The sequence below is a fragment of the Polypterus senegalus genome, chromosome 18 (genome assembly GCF_016835505.1).
Source record: "Polypterus senegalus isolate Bchr_013 chromosome 18, ASM1683550v1, whole genome shotgun sequence".
Taxonomy (NCBI): Eukaryota; Metazoa; Chordata; class Cladistia; order Polypteriformes; family Polypteridae; genus Polypterus; species Polypterus senegalus.
Genome location: NC_053171.1, coordinates 11,768,994 through 11,795,022, shown reverse-complemented (window position 1 = coordinate 11,795,022; position 26,029 = coordinate 11,768,994). Strand labels below are relative to the sequence as shown.

Here is a 26,029-nt window from a genome sequence, read left to right as displayed (position 1 = left end):
CACATCGTTTGATGGAAATGAAAATGATCAACCTACAGAGCCCTGAATTCAAAGACGCCCCAAAAATCAGAGTGAAAAAATGATGTGGCAGGCTAGTCCATTTTGCCAAAATTGAATTGCAGCAACTCCAAATTGTACGCAGCACTTTGTATGGCCCCTGTGTTCTTGTATACATGCCTGACAACATTGGTGCATGCTTCTAATGAGATGACAGATGGTGTTGTGGGGATCTCCTCCCAGATCTGGACCAGGGCATCACTGAGCTCCTGGACAGTCTGAGGTGCAACCTGGTGGCATTGGATGGACCAAAACATAATGTCCCAGAGGTGTTCTATTGGATTTAGGTCAGGAAAGTGTGGTGGCCAGTCAATGGTATCAATTCCTTCATCCTCCAGGAACTGCCTGCATACTCTCACCACATGAGGCCAGGAATTGTCGTGCACCAGGAGCCACTGTACCAGCATAGGGTCTGACAATGGGTCCAAGGATTTCATCCTGATACCTAATGGCAGCCAAGGTGCCTTTGTCAAGCCTGTAGTGGTCTGTGTGACCCTCCATGGATATGCCTCCCCAGACAATCATTAACCCACCACCAAACTGCTCATGCTGAATGATGTTACAGGCAGCATAATGTTCTCCATGGCTTCTCCAGACCCTTTCACTTCTGTCACGTGCTCAGGGTGAACCTGCTCTCATCTGTAAAAGCACAGGGCACCAGTGGTGCATCTGCCAATTCTGGTATTCTATGGCGAATGCCAATCGAGCTGCATGCTGCTGGGCAGTGAGCTCAGGGCCCATTAGAGGACATGGGGCCCTTGGGTCACCCTCATGAAGTCTTTCTGGTTGTTTGGTCAGAGACATTCACACCAGTGGCCTGCTGGAGGTCATTTTGTAGGGCTCTGGCAGTGCTCATCCTGTTCCTCCTTGCCCAAAGGAGCAGATACTGGTCCTGCTGATGGGTTATGGACCTTCTATGGCCCTCTCCAGCTCTCCTAGAGTAACTGCTTGTCTCCTAGAATCTCCTCCATGCCCTTGAGACTGTGCAGGAGACACAGCAAACCTTCTGGCAATGACACGTATTGATGTGCCATCCTGGAGAAGTTGGACTACCTGTGCAACCTCTGTAGGGTCCAGGTATCGCCTCATGCTACCAGTAGTGACACTGACTGTAGCCAAATGCAAAACTAGTGAAGAAACAGTCAGAAAAGATGAGGAGGGAAAAATGTCAGTGGCCTCCACCTGTTAAACCATTCCTGTTTTGGGGGTCATCTCATTGTTGCCCCTCTAGTGCATCTGTTGTTAATTTCATTAACACCACAGCAGCTGAAACTGATTAACAACCCCCTCTGCTACTCAACTGACCAGATTAATATCCCATAAGTTTCATTGACTTGATGCTATACTCTGATTAAAAAGTGTTCCTTTAATTCTTTTGAGCAGTATATATATATATTGTCACACACGTATGAGTAGAAGGCAGCTAAAGGGCTTAAGTAATGGTAATACCACATCAGACCAGGGGGTGGTGGGGTGCACTGACTCTCTTTCTCAGTTCCCTGCATAACTTTTCCGAGAAATCCTGCCAGGTTTTGGCGCCTCTGAAGACCTCAGTTCCGGTTCCGGCCCCTTCCATGATGTCACTTTCTGGTCCAGACGACATCACTTCTTGGTTCCGGGCCCTTAGATGATGCCCACTGACGATGGTCAAGAAGACGTCACTTCTAGTCCCAGCCCCTTCAATGACGTCAATTCCTATACTGGCCTTTAAAGCACCCATCTTACCACCAAGGAATCAGTTCTGTTTTGGACTCCGTCTTGTGAACAACTCTGTTATTTTCAAAAGCCTTTTGCAGCCAGGGATATTATATGGGTGGCTGTCCCAAACCTTTTCATGATGACTGGTCTGTGTTTATATCACAATGTACAAATACCAAAAAATACCAAAAATATTAAACTCCTATATGAAGGTCATATACAGGTTAATCCAGCGTTCCTCAACCTTTAAGTGTTTGCACCCCGAGTTTTCATAACAGTTTTAATCGCCCCCGCCTAACATTTTTTTGAAATGTAGATGCATATTTTATTATACTTACTTAACTTTTACCGACATTTATCTAACTCTATTTTTATTGCTCTAGTATCAGAATGTAGTTTAAGTGCATTTGTTTTGGTTTCAACAGATGTTTTTTTCATATTTTTGATTCTTGTTTTCTTTTATTCACATCTTCGCTCCCCCCTTTTTGTTACTTCGCGCCCCACAGGTTGAGAACCACTGGGTTAATCCCATCAAAAGCATACACCAGGTCTGCTTGCTTCAGTACGATGCACCATTTCCTCTTGATGTTTGCTCTCAATTTCTAGGTTGAAGATAACGTGGTGACATTCAGGGGTACTTTAAGTTGGCCAGACTTAGGAAACTAGAGAAGAAACCTCATCTAGAACAGTAGCAGAGAGAGTCTGCTACTCCACCCATCTGTTTTCTAAGCTGCTTATCTAGTCGATGGAAGGATGGACTCAATCCAAGGAGCATTGAACTCAAGGTGTGCACCATCCCTGGACAGGACACCAGTCCATCACTGAACAAGTTTAGGCATACGGCTACACTAATATGTGTCCAATTTTAGAGCCTTTGGTAAACGTAACCCGCACGTCTTTGAGGTGTGGGACTGACCTCAACTTAATATCTCATGTGAAAGATGGCCCCAGAGTGTCTTCTCACGTGTACACAGTACAATGAAATTCGTACTTGCAAGTTTACCACAGATTACTGTTGGTAGTTGTATGGGTTAAATAGTACTGGACATTACAGTCCTATGAAAAAGTTTGGGCACCCCTGTCAGCCTGCCTAATAATTGATTCTCCTTTCAACCAGAAAGATAACAGTGGTGTGTCTTTCATTTCCTAGGAGTACTGCGGTGTTTTCTGAACAAAGATTTTTAGTGACGCAGTATTTAGTTATGAAATTAAATCAAATGTGAAAAATTGGCTGTGCACAAATATGGGTCCCCTTATCATTGTGCTGATTTGAATGCCTGTCACTGCTCAAAGCTGATTACTTGGTATGATGAGCTCATTAAGCCTTGAACTTCATAGACAGGAGTGTCCAGTCATGAGTGGTAAAAGGTATTTAAGGTGGTCAGTTGAAAGTTGTGCTTCCTTCCCTTTGACTCTCCTCTGAAGAGTGACAGACAGCATGGGATCCTCAAAGCAACTCTCAAAAGATCTGAAAACAAAGATTGTTCAGTCTCATGGTTTTGGGGAAGACTACAAAAAGCTATCTCAGAGGTTTAAACTGTCAGTTTCAACAGTAAGGAATGGAATCAGGAAATGGAAGGCCACAGGCACAGTTGCTGTTAAACCCAGCAGGTCTGGCAGGCCAAGAAAAATACAGGAGCGGCATATGGACAGGATTGTGAGAATGGATACAGACAACCCACAGATCAGCTCCAAAGACCTGCAAGAACATCTCGCTGCAGATGGTGTATCTGTACATCGTTCTACAATTCAGCACAATTTGCACAAAGAACATCAGTATGGCAGGGGGATGAGAAATAAGCCTTTTCTGCACTCACGCCACAAACAGAGTCGCTTGTTGTATCAAATGCTCATTTACACAAGCCAGATTCATTTTGGAATAAAGTGCTTTGGACTGATGAGACAAAAATTGAGTTATTTAGTCATAACAAAAAACGATTTGCATGGCGGAAGAAGAACACCGCATTCCAAGAAAAACACCTGCTACCTCCTGTCAAATTTGGTGGAGGGTCCATCATGCTGTGCGGCTGTGTGGCCAGTTCAGGTACTGGGGAACTTGTTAAAGTTGAGGGTCGGATGAATTCAACTCAATATCAACAAATTCTTCAGGATAATGTTCAAGGATCAGTCACAAAGTTGAAGTTACTTAAGCAGGGGTTGGATATTCCAACAAGACAATGACCCAAAACACAGTTCAAAATCTACAAAGGCATTCATGCAGAGGGAGAAGTACAATGTTCTGGAATGGCCGTCACAGTCCCCTGACTTGAATATCATTGAAAATCTATGGGATGATTTGAAGCAGGCTGTCCATCAAATGTAACTGAACTGGAGAGATTTTGTATGAAGAATGGTCAGAAATACCTCCATCCAGAATCCAGACACTCATCAAAGGCTACAGGAGGACAGCGTCGAGAGGCTCAAAGGAGCAAAAGGAGGCTCAGCTAAGTATTGATGTCATATCTCTGTTGGGTGCCCACATTTATGACCCTGTCTAATTTTGTTCTGATGCATATTGCATATTTTCTGTTAATTCAATAAACTTAATGTCACTGCTGAAATACTCCTGTTTCCATAAGGCTGGTCAGATATTAAGTTGCTACTCTGAAAGCTCAGCCAATGAGAAACAAAAACCAACGAATTAAGAGGAGTTCCCAAACTTTTTCATATGACTGTAAATACAATATCACACCATATAAACAGATTCAGTTATATTTGTATGGTTGTTTACTGTGGAATTTCTCGATGAAAGATGTGTTGTCCCTTCTGGATCATGCCGCTTCACCTCAATAATCATCAAACCGATTATGGAGGTCTTTATTTCAAATAACCTTAAACAACTAGCCATACTTAAGTTATGAAATAAACAAACGGAAAAGCTGTATTTAATTTCTGTAGAAAACACCATGTAAAGGCACTTCGTAAGTAAACATCCGTGATGCCCCTCTTGACATGTATTTTTATAGTTGGAACGCATGAAGGATAAGCGACTTTATTAGGGGCATACATGGGAACTGAATAGTCAGATTTGTGGTCCAGAGTCCAGCTTCTTATTCACTACTCCTTGCTGCCAGCTCAGAAACGTTTAAGGTACAAGACAGCACAGCTCTAGATATGATTTAAAGGAAAATGGTAATGTGTTGCAATACATTTTGATTAAAATTTGTAAATGACAGAATGTTAGATGGATTAGCAGCTATTCTAGAGTCAATTAAATATGGATTTGGATAGAATTCAAAATTTGTTGAAAATATTTTTTTTTTGTAAGTAGAGTTTTACTTATAAGAAGAAAAGTATTAGATTTATTAGTACAATGAAATATTTAAAGTTTTACTGAAATGGGAATCAGTCAGTCAGTCAGTCAGTCATTTTCCAACCCGCTATATCCTAACACAAGGTCACGGGGGTCCGCTGGAGCCAATCCCAGTCAACACAGGGCACAAGGCAGAATATAAACCCCGGGCAGGGCGCCAGCCCACCGCAGGAAATGGGAATCATCCATCCATCCATCCATTATCCAACCCGCTATATCCTATCAGAGGGTCACGGGGGTCCGCTGGAGCCAATCCCAGCCAACACAGGGCACAAGGCAGAATATAAACCCCGGGCATGGCGCCAGCCCACCGCAGGAAATGGGAATCAGGTTATTTTCAATTATTGTAATACCAGAAGCATCCATTCTGCAACTCTCTTATCCATTTCAAGATTATTAGGATCCATTGTCTATCCTGGTAATAAAGGGCAGTGGGTGTCAGAGGGGACGAGACCCGATTGACTGTCTATAAAATTCTCGTGCAGTGTTTTGGGCTGAAATCACCAAAGTCGCAAAACTCCAGCCCCTCCACCAGGGTTGTTGAAACAACTGAGTGTCTGCCCACCATTAATAGTGGGAATTACATCACTGTATTAAACAGTTGGATGTCCATATGCAGCGTTGTTTAAAATATGATCAGCACTCGGTTAAGGAGCCCTCTTAATCCAGACCTTTGGAGGTCTTAATCCAGCCCTGGTTACCGCATTGGACGACACCAACCTTTATGGATGCAAGGCTGGAATCAAACCTGGACCACTCTGTACCACCAGTAGACAGCAAGCACAGAATGAGGTTTATATAAATAGGGGGTGTCAACCAATAAACAGATGGGTACAGGTTTGAGGGTTGGCGTACGAGGAGTTGCCCCATTTACTCGGATTCTTCAAGCAAAAATGAACTCTTTTAGGAAAATCAGTGGGCAATCGCTGCATACAATAAATGAAGCAGAAAGCAATCAGAGGACACTGGGAATCAGACAGTGTGTCTCTTTAGGATGCTCAGGTCCAGATCTGGCATGGGCGTTGTTTATATGGCACCTTTTCTAGAAGGGACAGAGCTTGTGATGAGATTTGTTCAGGCATCTTCCTGGTCAGACCATTCAGAAATATGAAGGAAATGTGAAGGCGTTTAACAACTGTGCCCCCCTCTTGCCCCTGGGTGAAGGTGCTTATCTTAACAGAGTGTGGAAGGTAACCGCTATGCACTCATGTATAACCAGGTCAGTTGCGTATCCCTCCATTTTCTGAATTTTCTTTTTTCCACTCCACTGCAGAGTCATACAGAGAGTATCTTGGCAGCAATAGATTTACGGTAAATGTGGAACTATCAGTGGACGGGCCACCAGTTCACTACAGGTCTCGGTCACACACACACCCACACTCATTCGCACCAGGTCAATTTCGAGATTGATTGATTTATAAAGCACTTTAAAAACAACATCAAGGCTGACCAAAGTGCTGTATAGGGTGGTCCAGATCTAATTCTGCAATTTTCATTACGCTATAACTTATTAAGATTATTACATAGAAAAATCACCCGAAAAATCCCGGACCATCGAGAAGTTTGCGGACTGACGACATGAAGAATCGTCTTCGCACCAAACTGGAATCGTCGTTGCATAAATCAAAGTCATCCAGACGATCTCAATCTGCATAATTAGATCGGGACCACCCTGTATTTGGAGTGTTGGGGTAACTGTTAACAGCAGGCACAAACCCACATTTTTTTTACTCGTGTAAACAGGAATTATGCTCGTTTTAATTGAGAGTTTTGATTAAATTCGGGTCAGTTAAATGATTAACCCTATTTTTCCTTTCCTTGCCCTTTCGGTTACAGCCTGTTCAGAAGATGCCTTACCCACAAACCTCGCTAAAATCATTTTTTCCTTGGTATTAAACAAGAAGTGCTCACCGTCGCCGACAAACTGCAACAAGGCGAGGTCCACGGCCCTTTTCCACCTGGAACCTTTTTGCAATGCGATGCCATATCCTGTGGTGGCGAATACCTTTCCTGAGCCGATGGTCATGACTTTACATCCTTCGTCCTTTCGAGCCATATAATTTAAAACAGCCGCATCATAGATGAACGCATCCAACTTTCTATGGGTTGATTTGGAAAAGAGAGAAAGAATAAGAGAGAAAGTAAGGAGCATGCTGGTACTGGAATAAAGCCTCATTGTCAAGGGCCTTCTTCTGGAAGGGGTTGTCTCACCCGGTCTTCAAGTTGTTGATTGCCTCTTCAACCCCCTTCTGGTTGTATTTGTCCATGTACTGGTGCATGTCAGGGTAGTTGCTGCGAATATTCTTCTCCGTGCTGCCATTGGGCACAGTACCAAACTTCAAAGGTGGGTACTGGTCATATGGTCTTTGAAACTGGTAGTGAGGAAAAGTTGGGACATAAGAAGTTTAACAGTTGATAAATATACAGTGGTGTGAAAAACTATTTGCCCCCTTCCTGATTTCTTATTCTTTTGCATGTTTGTCACACAAAATGTTTCTGATCATCAAACACATTTAACCATTAGTCAAATATAACACAAGTAAACACAAAATGCAGTTTTTAAATGATGGTTTTTATTATTTAGGGAGAAAAAATCCAAACCTACATGGCCCTGTGTGAAAAAGTAATTGCCCCCTTGTTAAAAATAACCTAACTGTGGTGTATCACACCTGAGTTCAATTTCCGTAGCCACCCCAGGCCTGATTACTGCCACACCTGTTTCAATCAAGAAATCACTTCAATAGGAGCTGCCTGACACAGAGAAGTAGACCAAAAGCACCTCAAAAGCTAGACATCATGCCAAGATCCAAAGAAATTCAGGAACAAATGAGAACAGAAGTAATTGAGATCTATCAGTCTGGTAAAGGTTATAAAGCCATTTCTAAAGCTTTGGGACTCCAGCGAACCACAGTGAGAGCCATTATCCACAAATGGCAAAAACATGGAACAGTGGTGAACCTTCCCAGGAGTGGCCGGCCGACCAAAATTACCCCAAGAGCGCAGAGACGACTCATCCGAGAGGTCACAAAGACCCCAGGACAACGTCTAAAGAACTGCAGGCCTCACTTGCCTCAATTAAGGTCAGTGTTCACGACTCCACCATAAGAAAGAGACTGGGCAAAAACGGCCTGCATGGCAGATTTCCAAGACGCAAACCACTGTTAAGCAAAAAGAACATTAGGGCTCGTCTCAATTTTGTTAAGAAACATCTCAATGATTGCCAAGACTTTTGGGAAAATACCTTGTGGACTGATGAGACAAAAGTTGAACTTTTTGGAAGGCAAATGTCCCGTTACATCTGGCGTAAAAGGAACACAGCATTTCAGAAAAGAACATCATACCAACAGTAAAATATGGTGGTGGTAGTGTGATGGTCTGGGGTTGTTTTACTGCTTCAGGACCTGGAAGGCTTGCTGTGATAGATGGAACCATGAATTCTACTGTCTACCAAAAAATCCTGAAGGAGAATGTCCGGCCATCTGTTCGTCAACTCAAGCTGAAGCGATCTTGGGTGCTGCAACAGGACAATGACCCAAAACACACCAGCAAATCCACCTCTGAATGGCTGAAGAAAAACAAAATGAAGACTTTGGAGTGGCCTAGTCAAAGTCCTGACCTGAATCCAATTGAGATGCTATGGCATGACCTTAAAAAGGCGGTTCATGCTAGAAAACCCTCAAATAAAGCTGAATTACAACAATTCTGCAAAGATGAGTGGGCCAAAATTCCTCCAGAGCGCTGTGAAAGACTCATTGCAAGTTATCGCAAACGCTTGATTGCAGTTATTGCTGCTAAGGGTGGCCCAACCAGTTATTAGGTTCAGGGGGCAATTACTTTTTCACACAGGGCCATGTAGGTTTGGATTTTTTTCTCCCTAAATAATAAAAACCATCATTTATAAACTGCATTTTGTGTTTACTTGTGTTATATTTGACTAATGGTTAAATGTGTTTGATGATCAGAAACATTTTGTGTGACAAACATGCAAAAGAATAAGAAATCAGGAAGGGGGCAAATAGTTTTTCACACCACTGTATGGACACTAAGGGAGCCATCTGGTCAATCCACTAACAAAATATGCAACGTACCTTCCGGTCACTGAGTCCGGACACCGTGTCAATATACTCCTCCTGGATCATGAAGGCTGCCAGATTGGCTGTATAACTTGCCAGGAAGATGACAGCAAAAAAGGCCCAGATCAATACCATGATCTTGCTCGTTGTGCCACGGGGATTCTCCACAGGGACTGAATTATTGAAAACCAGTGCCCATAGCAACCAGATAGACTTGCCAATGGTGAATTTGGACCCACCTGGTTCTGAAGAAAGAAGACTAATATTAAGGTGACTTAAAAGTGCCTTCTTTTTATCATTTTACTGAAAATGAAAGCTTTGATAAACTGCATACAATGGAAGTGAGCTTCACCAAACATTTGCCCCCACTCACTTTTTCCTGAGGCCAGGCTGCGGTTGTAGCCTACGGGGCTGAAGAATTCAAAGATGAACACGGTTACAGCAACCACTGTGAGGCACATTACGAACATCATCACCCAAACCGCTGGACTGTAGGGCTCTAAAAGGGTATACAACGGGCATCAAAGTCACGATTTAATCGGAAACAGCTGAACAGCTGCTTTGTAAATCAACAGAAAATGCCAACCGTCTTCCAGTAGCAGAGTGGACACTAGTGAGCTCAAAGCTTTGAGAAGAAATGTGGCAAAGGTTTCATAAGTGAGGTGAGGGCCACAGCGTCCATCATATTTCAAAACGTTTGCACCTGAATACCCACCAAGGAATGCAGACGGAGACACAGTGCCATTGCTCCGAGAGACCATGACACTGATGCCAGTCTCCACGAAGGGAACGGAGAAATCCACAACCTCAGATCTTTCCTCATTGATAGTTAGAGAGCCAATCGCCATGTCAGCTCTGCGATAGACCACCTGCAACCGAGTAACAGAGAAACAAACAGGAGACGGAGATCAAAAAAATAAAGAGAATCTATGATAACTTGTGACCTGAGGCGAATCTGATTTGGCTGACCACGTGTCACACCACCAGCAGCTAAACATCGCTTGTCCCACACCTATTAGATTGCATGCTTTTGCCTCCCATATCTACGCTGTACCGTTTTAGTCCCAAGTTGCAGACGTTACCTCGCCTATCATCCCGTTCCATACACCGTCAATCTTCTTGCCATGCTTCCCATTGGTGACCAGGTAGAGGTCATAGGTGAAACCCACTGTCTTGGCCAGTCGCTTGAGGATGTCAATGCAGAAACCCTTGCAGCAGCACTTCAGTGGCACTACGGCCTCATGGGGTAGGCTGTTAAATGCAAGGAACATAAAATTGTCCACTTAGCACACACTTTGTTCAGTAGGAATACTTTTTTTTTCCACACTGCTGCTCTACCTAAACCCACCTTGATCTTTATAACACTCACTGTGGCACATCATCGGCCACTTCCTGTGTAATCTATTATCTCAGCATCATTGGGCTTCTCTCACTTGCACATCATGACACTACTAGAAAACACATCCATGCCTCAGTCCATGTGAGATGTTGGCAATGACATCAAATTCAGGGGCATAATACCTTTTTTTTTTTTTTTATAAAACTCACGCATATCACTTTCCAGCAGATGCTTTCTGTCTCAACCGATGAAATAAAACTCGCTCTTATTGCTTACTCCAACACTGCCTGGTCTCATCAGTGTTATAAAACTTGCTCATATTGCTTATCCCAGCATAGTCTGTCCTTAATGATGTTATAAAAACTGACGCATATTGTTCATTCTAACACTGTCTAGTCTCACTGGTGTTATTAAACTGGCCGTATTCCCTGCTCTAGTCCTACCTGATACTGTTAATCTTAAAAGAAATCATTCCTAGTGGATGGTGCTAAAATAATTCACATGTGTATCCCGGCCTCATCAGCACTATAAGACTGTAAGCTCACACTGATTACATTCATCTCTCCATTTTCTGTTCTGTTTCTTTTCTTTCTTGTCAGGGTGTCAGCAGCCAGACCCCAACTTTAACAGTAGCAGCTTCAACTGGAGTTAAAGTCCTAATCCAGTCCTTGATGGTGCTCAGCCATATTGCGTATATTGATCCTGCCGGACTACATTAATACTATAAAGCTCAAACATTTGTAGTAATATCGAACATTCTCACCTTTTCAGAGTAGAATAAGGGGGTCGTACTGTGTTAGCCATTATGGATGTTGTGAGAAGTCAAGCAAAATGACCCCTTTGATTGGCTAACTAGAAAGATTACAATATGCAATAGGCCCCTTCTTCAGGCAAGATGTAATGTAGAAAAGTAGAAATATAAAGACAGTCAGGTAATCCATCCATCATCCAACCCGCTATATCCTGCAGGGTCACAGGGGAGTGCTGGAGCCAATCCCTGCCAACAGAGGGCGCAAGGCAGGAAACAAACCCCGGGCAGGGCACCAGCCCACCTCAGCAGTCCGGTAACGTAGTTGATTAAAAGTAGGAAACTTAACTTAGGAAACGTCATGTCAGGGATGCCGGGGCGATGACCCGGCCGGGACGCCCTGAAGGACCGGAAAGGGGTCTACGCCCGCCCTGGATCACGTGGGGGCCGCCACCCTGGTTGCTTTGGGGGCCACGGGTAGAGGGCTTGGAAGCTCAATCCTGTAGGGGCCCTTGGCCACCGCCAGGGGGCGCCCCAATGCCTTGGGAACCCTGGACCTCAGCACTTCCGCCACACAGGAAGTGCTGGGGGTGGGGGGGGGAAGAGAAGCAGGGACACCCAGAGAGCTTCCGGGAGAACAGCCGGCACTTCCGCCACACAGGGGCGTGTCCAAGGAGGAGCCCATCCGGGGTGGAATAAAAGGGGCCGCCTCCCTTCATTCGAGGCTGGAGTCGGGTGGAGGCAGGACAAGGCAGGAGAGGAGAGAGTGGAGGTGGCCCGAAGAAGAAGGCGGCATTGCGTGGCCAGGACTTTGTGTGCACTTGATTATTGTAAATATTAGTTTGTAAATAAATACGTGTGGTGGTGATTAACAACATGTCCGCCTGTCTGTGCCCGGGTAACGTTCACAGTCAGTATGCTTTAAGACATAACCGTCTCAGTTAACGGTGCACTCTTATCTTTGTAATCGTTCGCTTATTAACTCTTTGAGGGCTGAATATTTTTTCCAAAAACTCAGTTTTCTGAAAAGCACCCAATGCATTGTGTCATATCATTCCAGGCTTGTTTTCACCTAGAAGGTAGTTGGAGTGGCATTACCAACTGAAAAGTGATCTATCAGGAGGGAAAGTGTGCCACTCCAATTGTAGTGGTAGTATGGTGGTTAGCAGGGAATTCAAATTCGATTCCTGCCAACTACATTAACGTTTTTCGTTAATCGCAAGTTAAATCAAAACTTAGGACCTGCACTGTTTTTGTCATGATGCCAAGTGACCCTTGGTGGAGCCATGTTTTCTCTGGAGTTATTTATTGCAATTTTGAGTTAAAAGTTTGATCTCTTGTTATTACTCTGTCGTTGCCACTTGCCCAGCGCTGTTGCTGTGTTGTATTTAAACTGGTACTCTGCAAACCAGCAGTTATGACTTCACAGCAGGAATGCACGGCGGGCCGGCTACCTCTTTGTCTTCGTACAGCAGGTGGGCGACGGTGGCGGCTGCAGTGTGGTTTGTACCTTTTGTCATCATAAGTGGTGGTCCTCCTAGGCGAAAGCTGCTGCAGGCGTATCAGCTACACGAACGTGTTCAGCACCACCATCAGCTGGGGACCGATAGGCTGGTGCTGGTACCTCACTTTTGTTTTCGATATCCATCTCCAGATCACTTGCATCAAACTCAGAGTTCGAAAAGTCAGAGTCCGATTGAGCGATAATACGTAAAACGTCCATGGAGTGTTTTGCTTTGCACATTTGTTAATGTCTTGCCAGATGTCGATGCCATTTTAGAGGCTGTTTGCTCTTTACTACTCACGCACGCGCAGGGAATCGAGTCAAATCAACAAAGCTACGTAACTTAACTTCAACCAAACAGAGTCGAACTAAAAGATAAGGGCGAGTTTTGTCATAGTTTACAGCCCATTACCGTCCTCTACCCCTGAATTTCGACAAAAGTCAACATCAGCCCTGAAAGAGTTAGGAAGGCTGAAGGAAATCGGGCCTGTCCCTCCTGGGCTCCTCACTAACTTTCTACAGAAGCAAAGTGGAATGCGTACTGACTAGCTGCATCACAGTCTGCATCCACATGACGTGGCCAGTGCACTCTGCTGGGCTGTAAACCAGTGAAGTGGGTGTTTAAAAAGACCACTTCAGTACTGGAATCAAACTCCCATTCACACACGACAAGTGATGCCTTTGTTGGTAACAAACCCCACACACACACCTTCCCTAGCAGCAAGCACTTTGCTCTCTGCCATCCAGCAAGTAATACAGTAACTTTCAATGCTGTAGCAGTAGACAAACAGTTTCTACTCTCTGGCCATTAATCTGCTTTGACCCGTGACTGAGAGCCTGCACTATCAATTGGCAGCATAAAGATGAAGGACGCCTCACGCCTGGACAAACTTGTTAAGAAGGCAGGCTCTATTGTAGGAGCAAAGTTGGACAGTTTAACATCTGTGGCAGAGCGACGGGCATTAAGCAAACTCCTGTCAATCATGAAGAATCCACTGAACAGTGTCATCTCCAGGCAGAGGAGTAGCTTCAGTGACAGACGTTTGTCACCGTCCTGCTCCACTGACAGACTGAGGAGACCCCACAATATGCGACTCTTCAATTCCACCCGGGGGAGTAAATGCTAACATTAATTTTACTTTAATTTTTTTCATTTTTATTACTATTTAATTTAATATTGTTTCTTTGTATCAGTAAACTGCTGCTGGATTATGTGAATTTCCCCTTTGGGATTAATAAAGTATCTATCTATCTATCTATCTATCTATCTATCTATCTATCTATCTATCTATCTATCTATCTATCTATTATATAGTGCCTTTCTATCTATCTATCTATCTATCTATCTATCTATCTATCTATCTATCTATCTATCTATTATATAGTGCCTTTCACATTTATCTATCTATTTATCTATAATATAGTGCCTTTCTTATCTATCTATCTATCTATCTATCAATTAATAGACATGCTATCAAATAGTTTGAACTAGTGTTTTGGCTTTACTGTCTAATACATACTATATATATTTATATCTGATATTTATATAGTTTATGTATTTAATAATTTAGTAACAATTATATATTTATTTTTATTTATACTAAGGGGCTTCGCTCACCAAACACCAGGCCAGTGCTACACGCTAGTTTCTTTGTGGTTCTGCCGCTCGCGTATGGGGATGCGGATGTTCAATTTAAACAGATTGTTATTTTCATGAGAACTGTTACATATGCATAATAGAATTAACTATTGTACATTACAGCGGGTAATTAACCATATTAAAAAATAGTAAAACATAATAATTTGAAAGTAAATTATGTTTCATTTTGCGTTAGAGTTATTCATTGCGTAATACGATTTTGTTCTGTTTGGCTTTGAAATTAACACGCAAATACTTTTAAAATGAACACTATTGCTGTAAAACGTCAGTAAAAGCAATTTTTTCAATTACATTTTTGGCAATATCCCATTGAATTTTGATTCTGTGTTTGGACTTTCATTGTGACGATGATTGAATTTCATTTCTTTCTTTCTATTAAATTAAACGACTTTTTTGAATGTTTGGCTCTGTGATTTGTTAATTGTCTTTGCAAAAGCTATTGTAATGGGAAAGTGTAAATGTTTTAATATGAATGACAAATCGAGATCTCCTTTGTTGTCTAATGTTATCCTTTGAAGATGTACTACAGTTGTACTTGAAAGTTTGAGAACCCTTTAGAATTTTCTATATTTCTGCATAAATATGACCTAAAACATCATCAGATTTTCACTCAAGTCCTAAAAGTAGATAAAGAGAAACCAGTTAAACAAATGAGACAAAAATATTATACTTGGTCATTTATTTATTGAGGAAAATGATTGAATATTACATATCTGTGAGTGGCAAAAGTATGTGAACCTCACGGATGATCAGTTAGTTTGAAGGTGAAATTCGAGTCGGTGTTTTCAATCAATGGGATGCCAATCAGGTGTGAGTGGGCACCCTGTGTTATTTAAAGAACAGGATCTATCAAAGTCTGCTCTTCACAACACATGTTTGTGGAAGTGTATCATGGCACGAACAAAGGAGATTTCTGAGGACCTCACAAAAAGAGTTGTTGATGCTCATCAGGCTGGAAAAGGTTACAAAACCATCTCTAAAGAGTTTGGACTCCACCAATCCACAGTCAGACAGATTGTGTACAAATGGAGGAAATTCAAGACCATTGTTACCCTCCCCAGGAGTGGTCGACCAACAAAGATCACTCCAAGAGCAAGGCGTGTAATAGTCGGCGAGGTCACAAAGGACCCCAGGGTAACTTCTAAGCAACTGAAGGCCTCTCTCACATTGGCTAATGTTCATGTTCATGAGTCCACCATCAGGAGAACACTGAACAACAATGGTGTGCATGGCAGGGTTGCAAGGAGAAAGCCACTGCTCTCCAAAAAAAACATTGCTGCTCGTCTGCAGTTTGCTAAAGATCACGTGGACAAACCAGAAGGCTATTGGAAGAATGTTTTGTGGACGGATGAGACCAAAATAGAACTTTTGGTTTAAATGAAAAGCGTTATGTTTGGAGAAAGGAAAACACTGCATTCCAGCATAAGAACCTTCATCTCATCTGTGAAACATGGTGGTGGTAGTATCATGGTTTGGGCCTGTTTTGCTGCATCTGGGCCAGGACGGCTTGCCTTCATTGATGGAACAATGAATTCTGAATTATATCAGAGAATTCTAAAGGAAAATGTCAGGACATCTGTCCATGAACTGAATCTCAAGAGAAGGTGGGTCATGCAGCAAGACAACGACCCTAAGCACACAAGTCGTTCTACCAAAGAATGGTTAAAGAAGAATAAAGTTAATGTTTTGGAATGGCCAAGTCAAAGTCCTGACCTTAATCCAATTGAAATGTTGTGGAAGGACCTGAAGTGAGCAGTTCATGTGAGGAAACCCACCAACATCCCAGAGTTGAAGCTGTTCTGTACGGAGGAATGGGCTAAAATTCCTCCAAGCCGGTGTGCAGGAATGATCAAAAGTTACGGAAACGTTTAGTTGCAGTTATTGGGGGTCACACCAGATACTGAAAGCAAAGGTTCACATACTTCTGCCACTCACAAATATGTAATATTCAGTCATTTTCCTTACTAAATAAATGACCAAGTATAATATTTTAATCTCATTTGGTTTCTCTTTATCTACTTTTAGGACTTGAGTGAAAATCTGATGATGTTTGAGGTCATATTTATGCAGAAATATCGAAAATTCTAAAGGGTTCACAAACTTTCAAGCACAACTGTATATTACCTTTCTTGGATACGTCCTTCTTTCAACAGTAATTCGGCCAGTAGAAGACCGGACGCTGTTAACGGTTGTAGATATTCTTCAGGATATTGTAAGCTGATGTTTTCATCCTCCACACGATTACCACCAACTGTTTCAGCGTAGTCTATTGACACACATTTAACCAATTTGCCGTGTTACCGATCGACATTTTTGGTGTTAATTCATTTGACTTTCTTCTTTCTCTGTGCAAGGATTGCCCGTGTACTCATTTTTACTGTTGATAACCCTTTGGGATGAAATTCTTCAAAAAGATTTGGACATAATACGTCTTCTTTAGTTGGGAACTTAAAGTGAGGAAAACATTAAAAAATTTATAAGAGCTAAGAGTGCAGGAACTGTTTCTGCCAAAAGCATTCACACGAATGAGAGGTGAGAGGACCGTGAGCGTGTTTGAATGTGGTTGAGCGCAGGGCATGACTTGAAAACAAATCATGGCCAAAGTTTCATCTCATGGGACTTGAAAAAAGTATCGTCAGGTCCCAGGATTCTTGTTATATAATAGAGAGACATCTGTTTGCTGTGTTCTTTGTAACCTGTATTGTCACTACTTATTTTTTCACCAGTTTGACGAGCAACAAATGCTTAACTCTCTTGTGACAATAACTTCCATCCATCCATTATCTAACCTGCTACATTCTAACTACAGGATCACGGGGGTCTGCTGGAGCCAATCCCAGCCAACATAGGGCACAAGGCAGGAAACAAACCCCGGGTGGGGCGCCAGTCCACTGCAGGGCACACACACACAGGATCACCAATGCACCTAACCTGCATGTCTTTGGACTGTGAGAGGAGACTCACGCAGACATGGGGAGAACATGCAAACTCCACTCGGGGAGGACCCGGGAAGCGAACCCAGGTCTCCTAACTGTGAGGCAGAAGCGCTACCACTGCGCCACCGTGCCGTCGACAATAACTTGGATTGAACTAAATTAAATAAAAACATATTCTACTTGTTTTTCGTCTTCTTAAACGTTTCCCACTTTCATGTTAGGTCGCTATGCTGGCCCAGCCTCCTCCACTCTTGTCTGTCTCGCCTGATACCCGTTAGGTCCCTCTTCACGTAGTCCATCTACTTTCTCTTCCCCTCCATCCTGACACCTCTGAATCTATGGCTCTCCTCCCCATATCGATTACCTCTCTTCTCATTACCTGCTTATACCACTTTAAACTTCCTTTCACTTTAACTGTACCTCTGATGTTCTCATTCCTGATCTTATCAAGCTTTGTTACTTCATGTTTGCATTAATGTTTAAAAACCTGTGTTACAGATGTATAATTAAAAAGCATTTTATGAAGCTCATATCCACATGAGCTCAAATATGCAAAGTTACTCAATATAATTCAACTTAGCAGATCTGAGTAAAGTTCAATTATTTAAATCTGGCCTTACAAATATTTTATATAATGTCTTTTAAATCTAATTCAGTTCAGCGTCACAAACGTTCCCAATATTATCTGACCTAGAGGGTGAACTAGTCGGTCACTGCTTATTTCTACGCACCTTTACATTTCTACAGACTTATTTTGGTTTAATCAAGCAACAATTTATTATCTCTGTGTCAGTAAAGCACGATTTCTTTTCATTTGTTCTTAATGCAAACCACTGATCTGAACTTTGGCACACAGGTACTCCTTATCGTAAGTTAGGTTTGTGTCATATCATTCCAGGCTTGTTTTCACCTGGACTGGACTGGCAATACTGATGCTCTGTGCAAGACAGGATACTTCATTAGAAGGCTGGCGTCCTTCAACATCTGCAATAAGATGCTGCAGATGTTCTACCAGACGGTTGTGGCGAGTGCCCTCTTCTACGTGGTGGTGTGCTGGGGAGGCAGCATAAAGAAGAAGGACGCCTCACGCCTGGACAAACTGGTGAGGAAGGCAGGCTCTACTGTAGGCACGGAGCTGGACAGTCTGACATCCGTGGCAGAGCGACGGGCGCTGAGCAGACTCCTGTCAATCATGGAGAATCCACTGCATCCACTGAACAGGATCAAAAGCTTCCAGTTAATCCAAAATGCTGCTGTAAGAATTATCAGAAGAATAAGAAAATACGAACACACAACTCCAGTTCTTAAATCCTTACACTGGCTCCCGGTTAAGTTTAGGGCAGATTTCAAAACATATAAAGCATTAAATGGCCGAGGTCCGGCTTACTTGTCTGAACTTATCATGACTTACAAACCAGAGCGCACATTAAGATCTTTAGGATTCCAAGGATTAATAAAATAACAGTGGGAGGTTGAGCTTTCAGTTACAGGACCCCTAAGCTGTGGAGTGGTCTGCCTACTACTATAAGAGATGCCCCTTCGGTCTCAGACTGAAGACTCACTACTTCAGTTTAGCACACCCTGACTAGAGCTGCTGATTAACTGTACAGACTGCCTCTCTGTTGTCAGTCATTAGCACTAAAACATAAGTAACATGACAGTTAGAATTTGTTACTACCCTCACCTATTCTGTTTCTCTTCTCAGTAGTCAAATGTGGCACTTGGTGCCACGGCCCACCTGCCAAGTTGTTTTGCCTGCCTAAGGTAAAGTCATCCCTGATGGAGGATCACAGGAATTGTGGAGTAGAGGTGTTCTGTCATCGGATTGGCTGGTCCAGCACTGGTCGTATGGGGGAGGCAGCTTGATGGCTGAGCTCTCCAGGACTCTAAACAAATCCAAATCATATTATGTGATATCATCTACTGTTAAATTCTACTCCGTACTTGTAAAATGTTTATTTTTATACTGGTTTGAGGATTTGTTCTGTTCTGTGTTGTCACACACGTGCGCATGGGAAACAGCCGAAGGGCCTAAACGCTAGTAATTCTACGCCAGGCCAGGGGGTGGCGGAGTGTACTGACTATCTCTCTCAGTCCCTTGCAGGCCTTTCCCGGGAAATCCTGCCTGTTGCCGGCCCAAAGGATGAGGTCACTTCCGGGCACGAGGACGCCACTCCCAGTTTCCGCACAGATGACGTCATTTCCCTTCCAGGCCTTTAAAACTGCCATCTTGCCTCAGTACAGGCAGTTCTGTTCTGGACTCTGAGCTAAGCACATCGTGCTACTAAAAACCAAGTTTTACAGCCGATAAAATTATACGGGTGGCTGCCCCAACTCTTTATGATGTCTCCGACTCATTACTGTTACAGTGTATTGTATTGCATTGACCCCCTTTTTCTTTTTGACACCCACTGCACGCCCACCCTACCTGGAAAGGGGTCTCTCTTTGAACTGCCTTTTCCATGATTTCTTCCATTTTTTTCCCTACAAGGTTTTTTTTGGGAGTTTTTTCTCATCTTCTTAGAGAGTCAAGGATGGGGGGCTGTCAAGAGGCAGGGCCTGTTAAAGCCCATTGCGGCACTTCCTGTGTGATCGTGGGCTATACAATAATAAATTGTATTGTATTGTGTGTCCTGCAGTGGGCTGGCGCCCTGCCCGGGGTTTGTTTCCTGCCTTGCACCCTGTGTTGGCTGGGATTGGCTCCAGCAGACCCCCATGACCCTGTAGTTAGGATATAGCGGGTTGGATAATGGATGGATGGATGGATGTCTCTGGTGAAGCTTCTTCTATTACGAGCAAATCTACATTGTTTGCTCAAATGAAAGTAAAGTTTACTGTATACTGATGTTTTAAAATAAACCTAATCTACTGTGTTTTATGTAAACCTTTAAATGTGGGAACATAACATTAAGTAGCATTTTAAACTGATTTAATCCAATTTAGGAACACAGGGTGATCCTTTCTCAGCAGAAAAATGGGTGATAAGCAGCGCAACCGGAGGAAAATCCACAGAGACATGGGGAGAATGTGCCAACTTCACACAGACAACAACTGACTGAGGGCTTTCAACTTGGGACACTGGCTCTATGAGGGAGCAGTGCTAACCAAAGCACAACTTTTCTTATTCGGGTGAGGATACGTCACCCGTATTATCTAATCTCTGGCAAATTCAGCCCATTTTCTGCCCATTCATTGATGGGCACTGGGAGGAGAAACTTGTTCAAGCAGCATTGATCTCAAGATAGACTGTAACACTCTGGGTCAGTTGCCAGTCCATTGGCAGGTACACTGCTGTACCCACCTAAACCCATTTACAAATTTAGAGTCACCTGTGTCTCTTTGGGAAAACGTACGGAAACAGATGGCAGATGAAATTTAACGTCAGTAAATGTAAAGTATGACACATAGGAAGTAAAAATGTGAGGTTTGAATACACAATGGGCGGTCGGAAAATCGAGAGTCCACCTTATGAGAAGGATTTAGGAGTTGTAGTGGACTCTAAGATATCAACTTCCCGACTGAAGCCATTGAGAAGGCTAACAGAATGCCAGGTTATATAGCGCCTTGACGTGTGGAGTACAAGTCACAGGAGGTTCTGCTCAAGTCTTTATAACACACTGGTGAGGCCTCATCTGGAGTCCTGTGTGCAGTTTATGACTCCATAAAGACAAAGCAGCACAAGAGAAGGTCCAGAGAAGAGCGACGAGGCTGATTCAGGGCTACAGAGGATGAGTTTTGAGGAAAGATTAAAAGAGCTGAGCCTTTACAGTTTAAGGAAAAGAAGATTAAGAGGAGACCTGACTGAAGTGTTTAAGATGATGAAGGGAATTAGTCCAGCTGTGGTGGGCTGGCGCCCTGCCAGGGGTTTGTTTCCTGCCTTGTGCTCTGTGTTGGCTGGGATTGGCTCCAGCAGACCCCCCGTGACCCTGTAGTTAGGATATAGTGGGTTGGATAATGGATGGATGGATGGAATTAGTCCAGTGGATCGAGACGGTGACTTTAAAATGAGTTCATCAAGAACACGGGGACACCGTTGGAAACTTGTGAAGGGGAAATTTCACACCAACATTAGGAAGTTTTTCTTTACAGAAAGGAATAAGCGACCAAGTAGTGGGGTAGGCAGTAAGGGACTTTCAAAACTCGACTTGGTGTTATTTTAGAAGAAATGAATGGCCTGTCTGCGGTGGGTTGGCACCCTGCCTAGGATTGGTTCCTGCCTTGTGCCCTGTGTTGGCTGGGATTGGCTCCAGCAGACCCCTGTGACCCTGTGTTCAGATTCAGCGGGTTAGACAATGGATAGATGGATGGCCTGTTCTCGTCCAGAGTGTTCTAATGTTCTAAAGAGGGATAACATGGAAACCTTACACAAGTAGTGAGGTCTGCAAATATGACCCAGGTCCCCAAAGCCAAGATGCATGTGCTGTGTTGATCACTAGGCTGCCCTTCATAACTTAACCAGTTAATAGGCTTATAGGTAATTATTTCTTATTTTATATAGTGCCTGTCAAAAATTCATAAATATTGATGAAGTACAGCAAACCATCCATCCATCCATCCATTTTCTAACCCGCTGAATCCGAATACAGGGTCACGGGGGTCTGCTGGAGCCAATCCCAGCCAACACAGGGCACAAGGCAGGAACCAATCCTGGGCAGGGTGCCAACCCACCGCAGGAAACCAGCCTGCCTTTATTTTGTACTCCCCTTTACAAAATGAGTGCACAGTTTTAGTATTAGTACATCTCAGTGAGACTCAGTGCTGTATATAAATAACATCTTTAAGGGTGAGCACCATGACTTTAATTTTTATTAAAAAAGCCACATGACAACATATATCAAGCAATCAATAAACTGCAACATATACAATAAAATATGTAGGAGGACAGTACGCTGGTTAAATGGACATGATATAAAAAGAGCAAGGATTAAAAGAATAGGGAATGGAAAATTGATTACATAATTTAACTCTTTCATGGCGGATGTCGACTTTTGTCAACAGGAAGGGTTGGCGACGGTAATCAACTGCAAACGGTGTCAAAACCCGCTGTCATGTTTTAGCCGGAGTCTCTTTGCTAGAAGGAAAGTTAGCTTCACTGGTTTGACCGAGATTCCCTACGGTCACGTGAGTAGCGAGGCGCAAACAGCGGCAAAAATGACATCGACATCTGGCGAGAGATCGAGGTGAATGCGTACAGCAAAATACTCCATGGACGACGTTCTGCATGTCATCACTGAATTGGACTCTGACTTGCCGGACTCCGTGATCGAAAATGAATCTGAGGTAGCAGCATCAGCTGATCGGTCGCCAGCTGCTCATGGCGCTGAACAGGTTTGTGTAGCTGACGCGCCTACGGCAACATCCGCCTGGGAAGACCGCCACTTACAATGACGCGAAGTACAAACCAGGTTGTGATGCACTGCGACTGCAACTGCCGTCCCAGGGCAACCAGCCTGCTGCACATTCCTGGCGAACTGGCAGCCATGGCACACAGCAACAGGTGGTTTATGTAAATTTCTGTGTGAAACCATTGCTTTGTGTTTTTGGAAAGAATATTCAGCCCTCAAAGAGTTAAAATATGCCCATCCTATTCAACCAAATTGTTGATACTGTAAGTAAAATGTAATAAAGTTTATCTAAACTAATTAAATCAAATCTAATCTAATCTAAACAGTACAGTTGAATTGTTTGTTGCTTATCCAGGTGAATAAACTTGCAGTGACAGTACAGTACTAATGCAGCAGCCACACTCAATAGTTCAGGCATAACTTTAATTGGTTATGCAGACATGTATGTGATTTTTAAAAATTATATTTATATATTTGAATATAAAGTTTGATCACATATAGAAAAATATTTAGCTGGCACTATCTTGCATTATGTGAGCTGTAGAGCAAGGCCCTGTTGAAAATATCCACCCATCCATTTTCCAACCCGCTGAATCTGAACACAGGGGTCCACTGGAGCCAATCCCAGGGCAGGAGCCAATCCCAGGCAGGGCACCAACCCACCACAGGACAGACACACACACACTAGGGACAATGTAGGATCGCCAATCCACCTAACCTGCATGCCTTTGGACTGTGAGAGGAAACCCACGCAGACACGGAGAGAACATGCAAACTCCACACAGGGAGGACCTGGGAAGCCAACCCGGGTCTCCTAACTGCGAGGCAGCAGCGCTACCACTGTGCCACCGTGCTGCCCTGTTGAAAATATACTGCACAAAATAATTAAAGGCACACTTTGAAAGCACATCAGATCTCATTGGCAAAAAAAATCTAGCTGTTTTTTTTTATCTTTACTGATGTGTGCTGAAATGGTAATGTGTTAGGAACGAAAGGATGGCACATAGTTTGATGGAAATGAAAATTATCAATCTATAAAGGGTTGGATTCAAAGACTTCCTGAAAATCAAAGTGAAAAAATGATGTGGCAGGCAGGCAGACTCGTCCATTGTGCCAAAATGTCATTGCAGCAACTCAGAATCGTACTCAGTAGTTTGTATGGCCCACGTGCTTGTATGCATGTCTGACAACATCTCGGGGGGCATGCTCCTCATGAGATGACAGATGATGTCCTGGGGGAGCTCTTCTAAGATCTGGACCAGGGCATCACTGAGCTCCTGGACAGTCTGGATGGACTGAAACATAATGTCCCACCCAGAGGTGTTCTATTGGATTGAGGTCATGTGGGCAGAGTGTGGGGGTCAGTCAAGGGTATCAATGCCATCATCCTCCAGGAGCTGCCTGCATACTCTCGCTACATGAGGCTGGGCATTGTCGTGCACCAGGAGGAACCCAGGACCCCTTGCACCAGCATAGGGTCTGACAATGGGTCCAAGGATTTCGTCCCAATACCTAATGGCAGTCAAGGTGCTGTTGTCTAGCCAGTAGAGGTCTGTGTGTCCCTCCATGGATATGCCTCCCCAGACCATCACTGACCCACCACCAAACCAGTCACGCTGAATGATGTTACAGGCAGCCTAATGTTCTCCACGGCTTCTCCATACCCTTTCACGTCTGTCACATGTGCTCAGGGTGAACCTGCTCTCATCTGTGAAAAGCACAGGGTGCCAGTGGTGGACCTGCCAATTCTGGTATTCTATGGCAAATGCCATTAGAGCTGCACGGTGCCGGGCGGTCAGTGAGCACAGGGCCACTAGAGGACGTCAGGCCCTCAGGCCACCCTCATGAAGTCTGTTTCTGATTGTTTGGTCAGAGACATTCACACCAGTGGCCGGCCTGCTGGAGGTCATTTTGTAGGCTCTGGCGGTGCTCATCCTGTACCTCCTTGCCCAAAGGAGCAGATACCGGTTAGTCCTGCTGAAGGGTTAAGGACTTTCTATGAGGGGTCCTGTCCAGCTCTCCTAGAGTAACTGCCTGTCTCTTGGAATCTCCTCCATGCCCTTGAGACTGTGCTGGGAGACACAGCAAACCTTCTGGCATTGGCACGTGGTATTGATGTGCCATCCTGGAGAAGTTGGACTACCTGTGCCAGCTTTGTAGGGTCCAGGTATCTCCTCATGCTACCAGTAGTGACACTGACCGTAGCCAAATGCAAAACGAGTGACAAAACAGATGAGGAGGGAAAAATGTCAGTGACCTCCACCTGTTAAACCATTCATTCCTGTTCTGGGGGTCGTCTCATTGTTGCCCCTCTAGTGCACCAAAGCAGCTGAAACTGATGAACAAGCCCCTTTGCCGCTTCACTGAGCAGATCAACAGCCCAGAAGTTTCATTGACTTGCCTTTCATTTTATGAAGCAGTATATGTATAGTATTGTGCTTGGTGTGTGTGTGCCCTACGGTGGGCTGGCGCCCTGCCCGGGGTTTGTTTCCTGCTTTGCGCCCTGTGCCCATCTGGGATTGGCCCCAGCAGACCCCCGTGACCCTGTAGTTAGGATATAGCGGGTTGGATAATGGATGGATTGATGTCCCTATGGCCGTGTGTAGGTTTGAAGTTAAACTGGCATTAAAATCCAAGGTTAAGTGTTTTTTTTTCTTCTAATGCCTCTGTCACCTTATTTTTGAGGTGATTCTGGGATTTTTTGGCTATGAGATATGAAAAACCTTTCTGCAGAAAACATCTACAGCTCCTTGTAACCCCAAATTGGATTAAGTGCAGTTTACAAATCTGTGTACAAAATATTGCATGTTTCAAGTTTTCCTGCTTTCATCAGTAATTCACTAGTAAGACTAATTCTTGTGCTTTTTTCTACAACATTGAATACAGCGTGGCCCAGGGCGTATGGCATTAGATTTGAACTGCAAGGTCACAGTACCCTCTGACTCATTCTCTGAACCCGCTTGTGTTTTAATTGCATGCGTACACGTTGCTGTGAGGGGTACAGTAATGCTTAATTTGCTTTGGGGAGGACTTCACTACGTACACTGCAGAATAAAGTTTAGAATGTCTGACTGAAACGTCACCTACATTTATTTGCTCTTGGCCAATAGGCTTGGCAAAGGGCAAGTCTGATTATTGTAAAGAAAGGAAAAGGGCACCGCATCAGTAGTAGGAGTTTATACTTCAGCGGACGCTCCTGTTACGCAAGCGTTTTACTGTTCGTACTTTACGTAAATCTGGAAGAATCCACCAGGTGGCAGTGAGAGATATCGTCACGGTGGGGACAGGTTTGGCTATCGCTGTGTTGTGAATTGCCCGGAACAGCCGTTAAATTCCGATGACACCTTTTCACAATA

General features: G+C 43.7%; 1 protein-coding gene across 2 annotated transcripts in view; it reads right to left on the bottom strand.

The window, feature by feature from the left end:
* LOC120518718 (glutamate receptor ionotropic, NMDA 2D-like) overlaps window positions 1-26,029 on the bottom strand; it is a 177,283-nt gene that overhangs the window by 24,359 nt on the left and 126,895 nt on the right. For both annotated transcript variants that reach the window (XM_039741646.1, XM_039741647.1), the window contains exons 8-13: window positions 10,224-10,392; window positions 9,857-10,010; window positions 9,515-9,640; window positions 9,157-9,386; window positions 7,280-7,440; window positions 6,980-7,167 (exon numbers count right to left, since the gene is read on the bottom strand). In XM_039741646.1, the coding sequence (XP_039597580.1) occupies window positions 6,980-7,167; window positions 7,280-7,440; window positions 9,157-9,386; window positions 9,515-9,640; window positions 9,857-10,010; window positions 10,224-10,392 (1,028 nt within the window). The remainder of the gene's footprint in view (window positions 1-6,979; window positions 7,168-7,279; window positions 7,441-9,156; window positions 9,387-9,514; window positions 9,641-9,856; window positions 10,011-10,223; window positions 10,393-26,029) is intronic.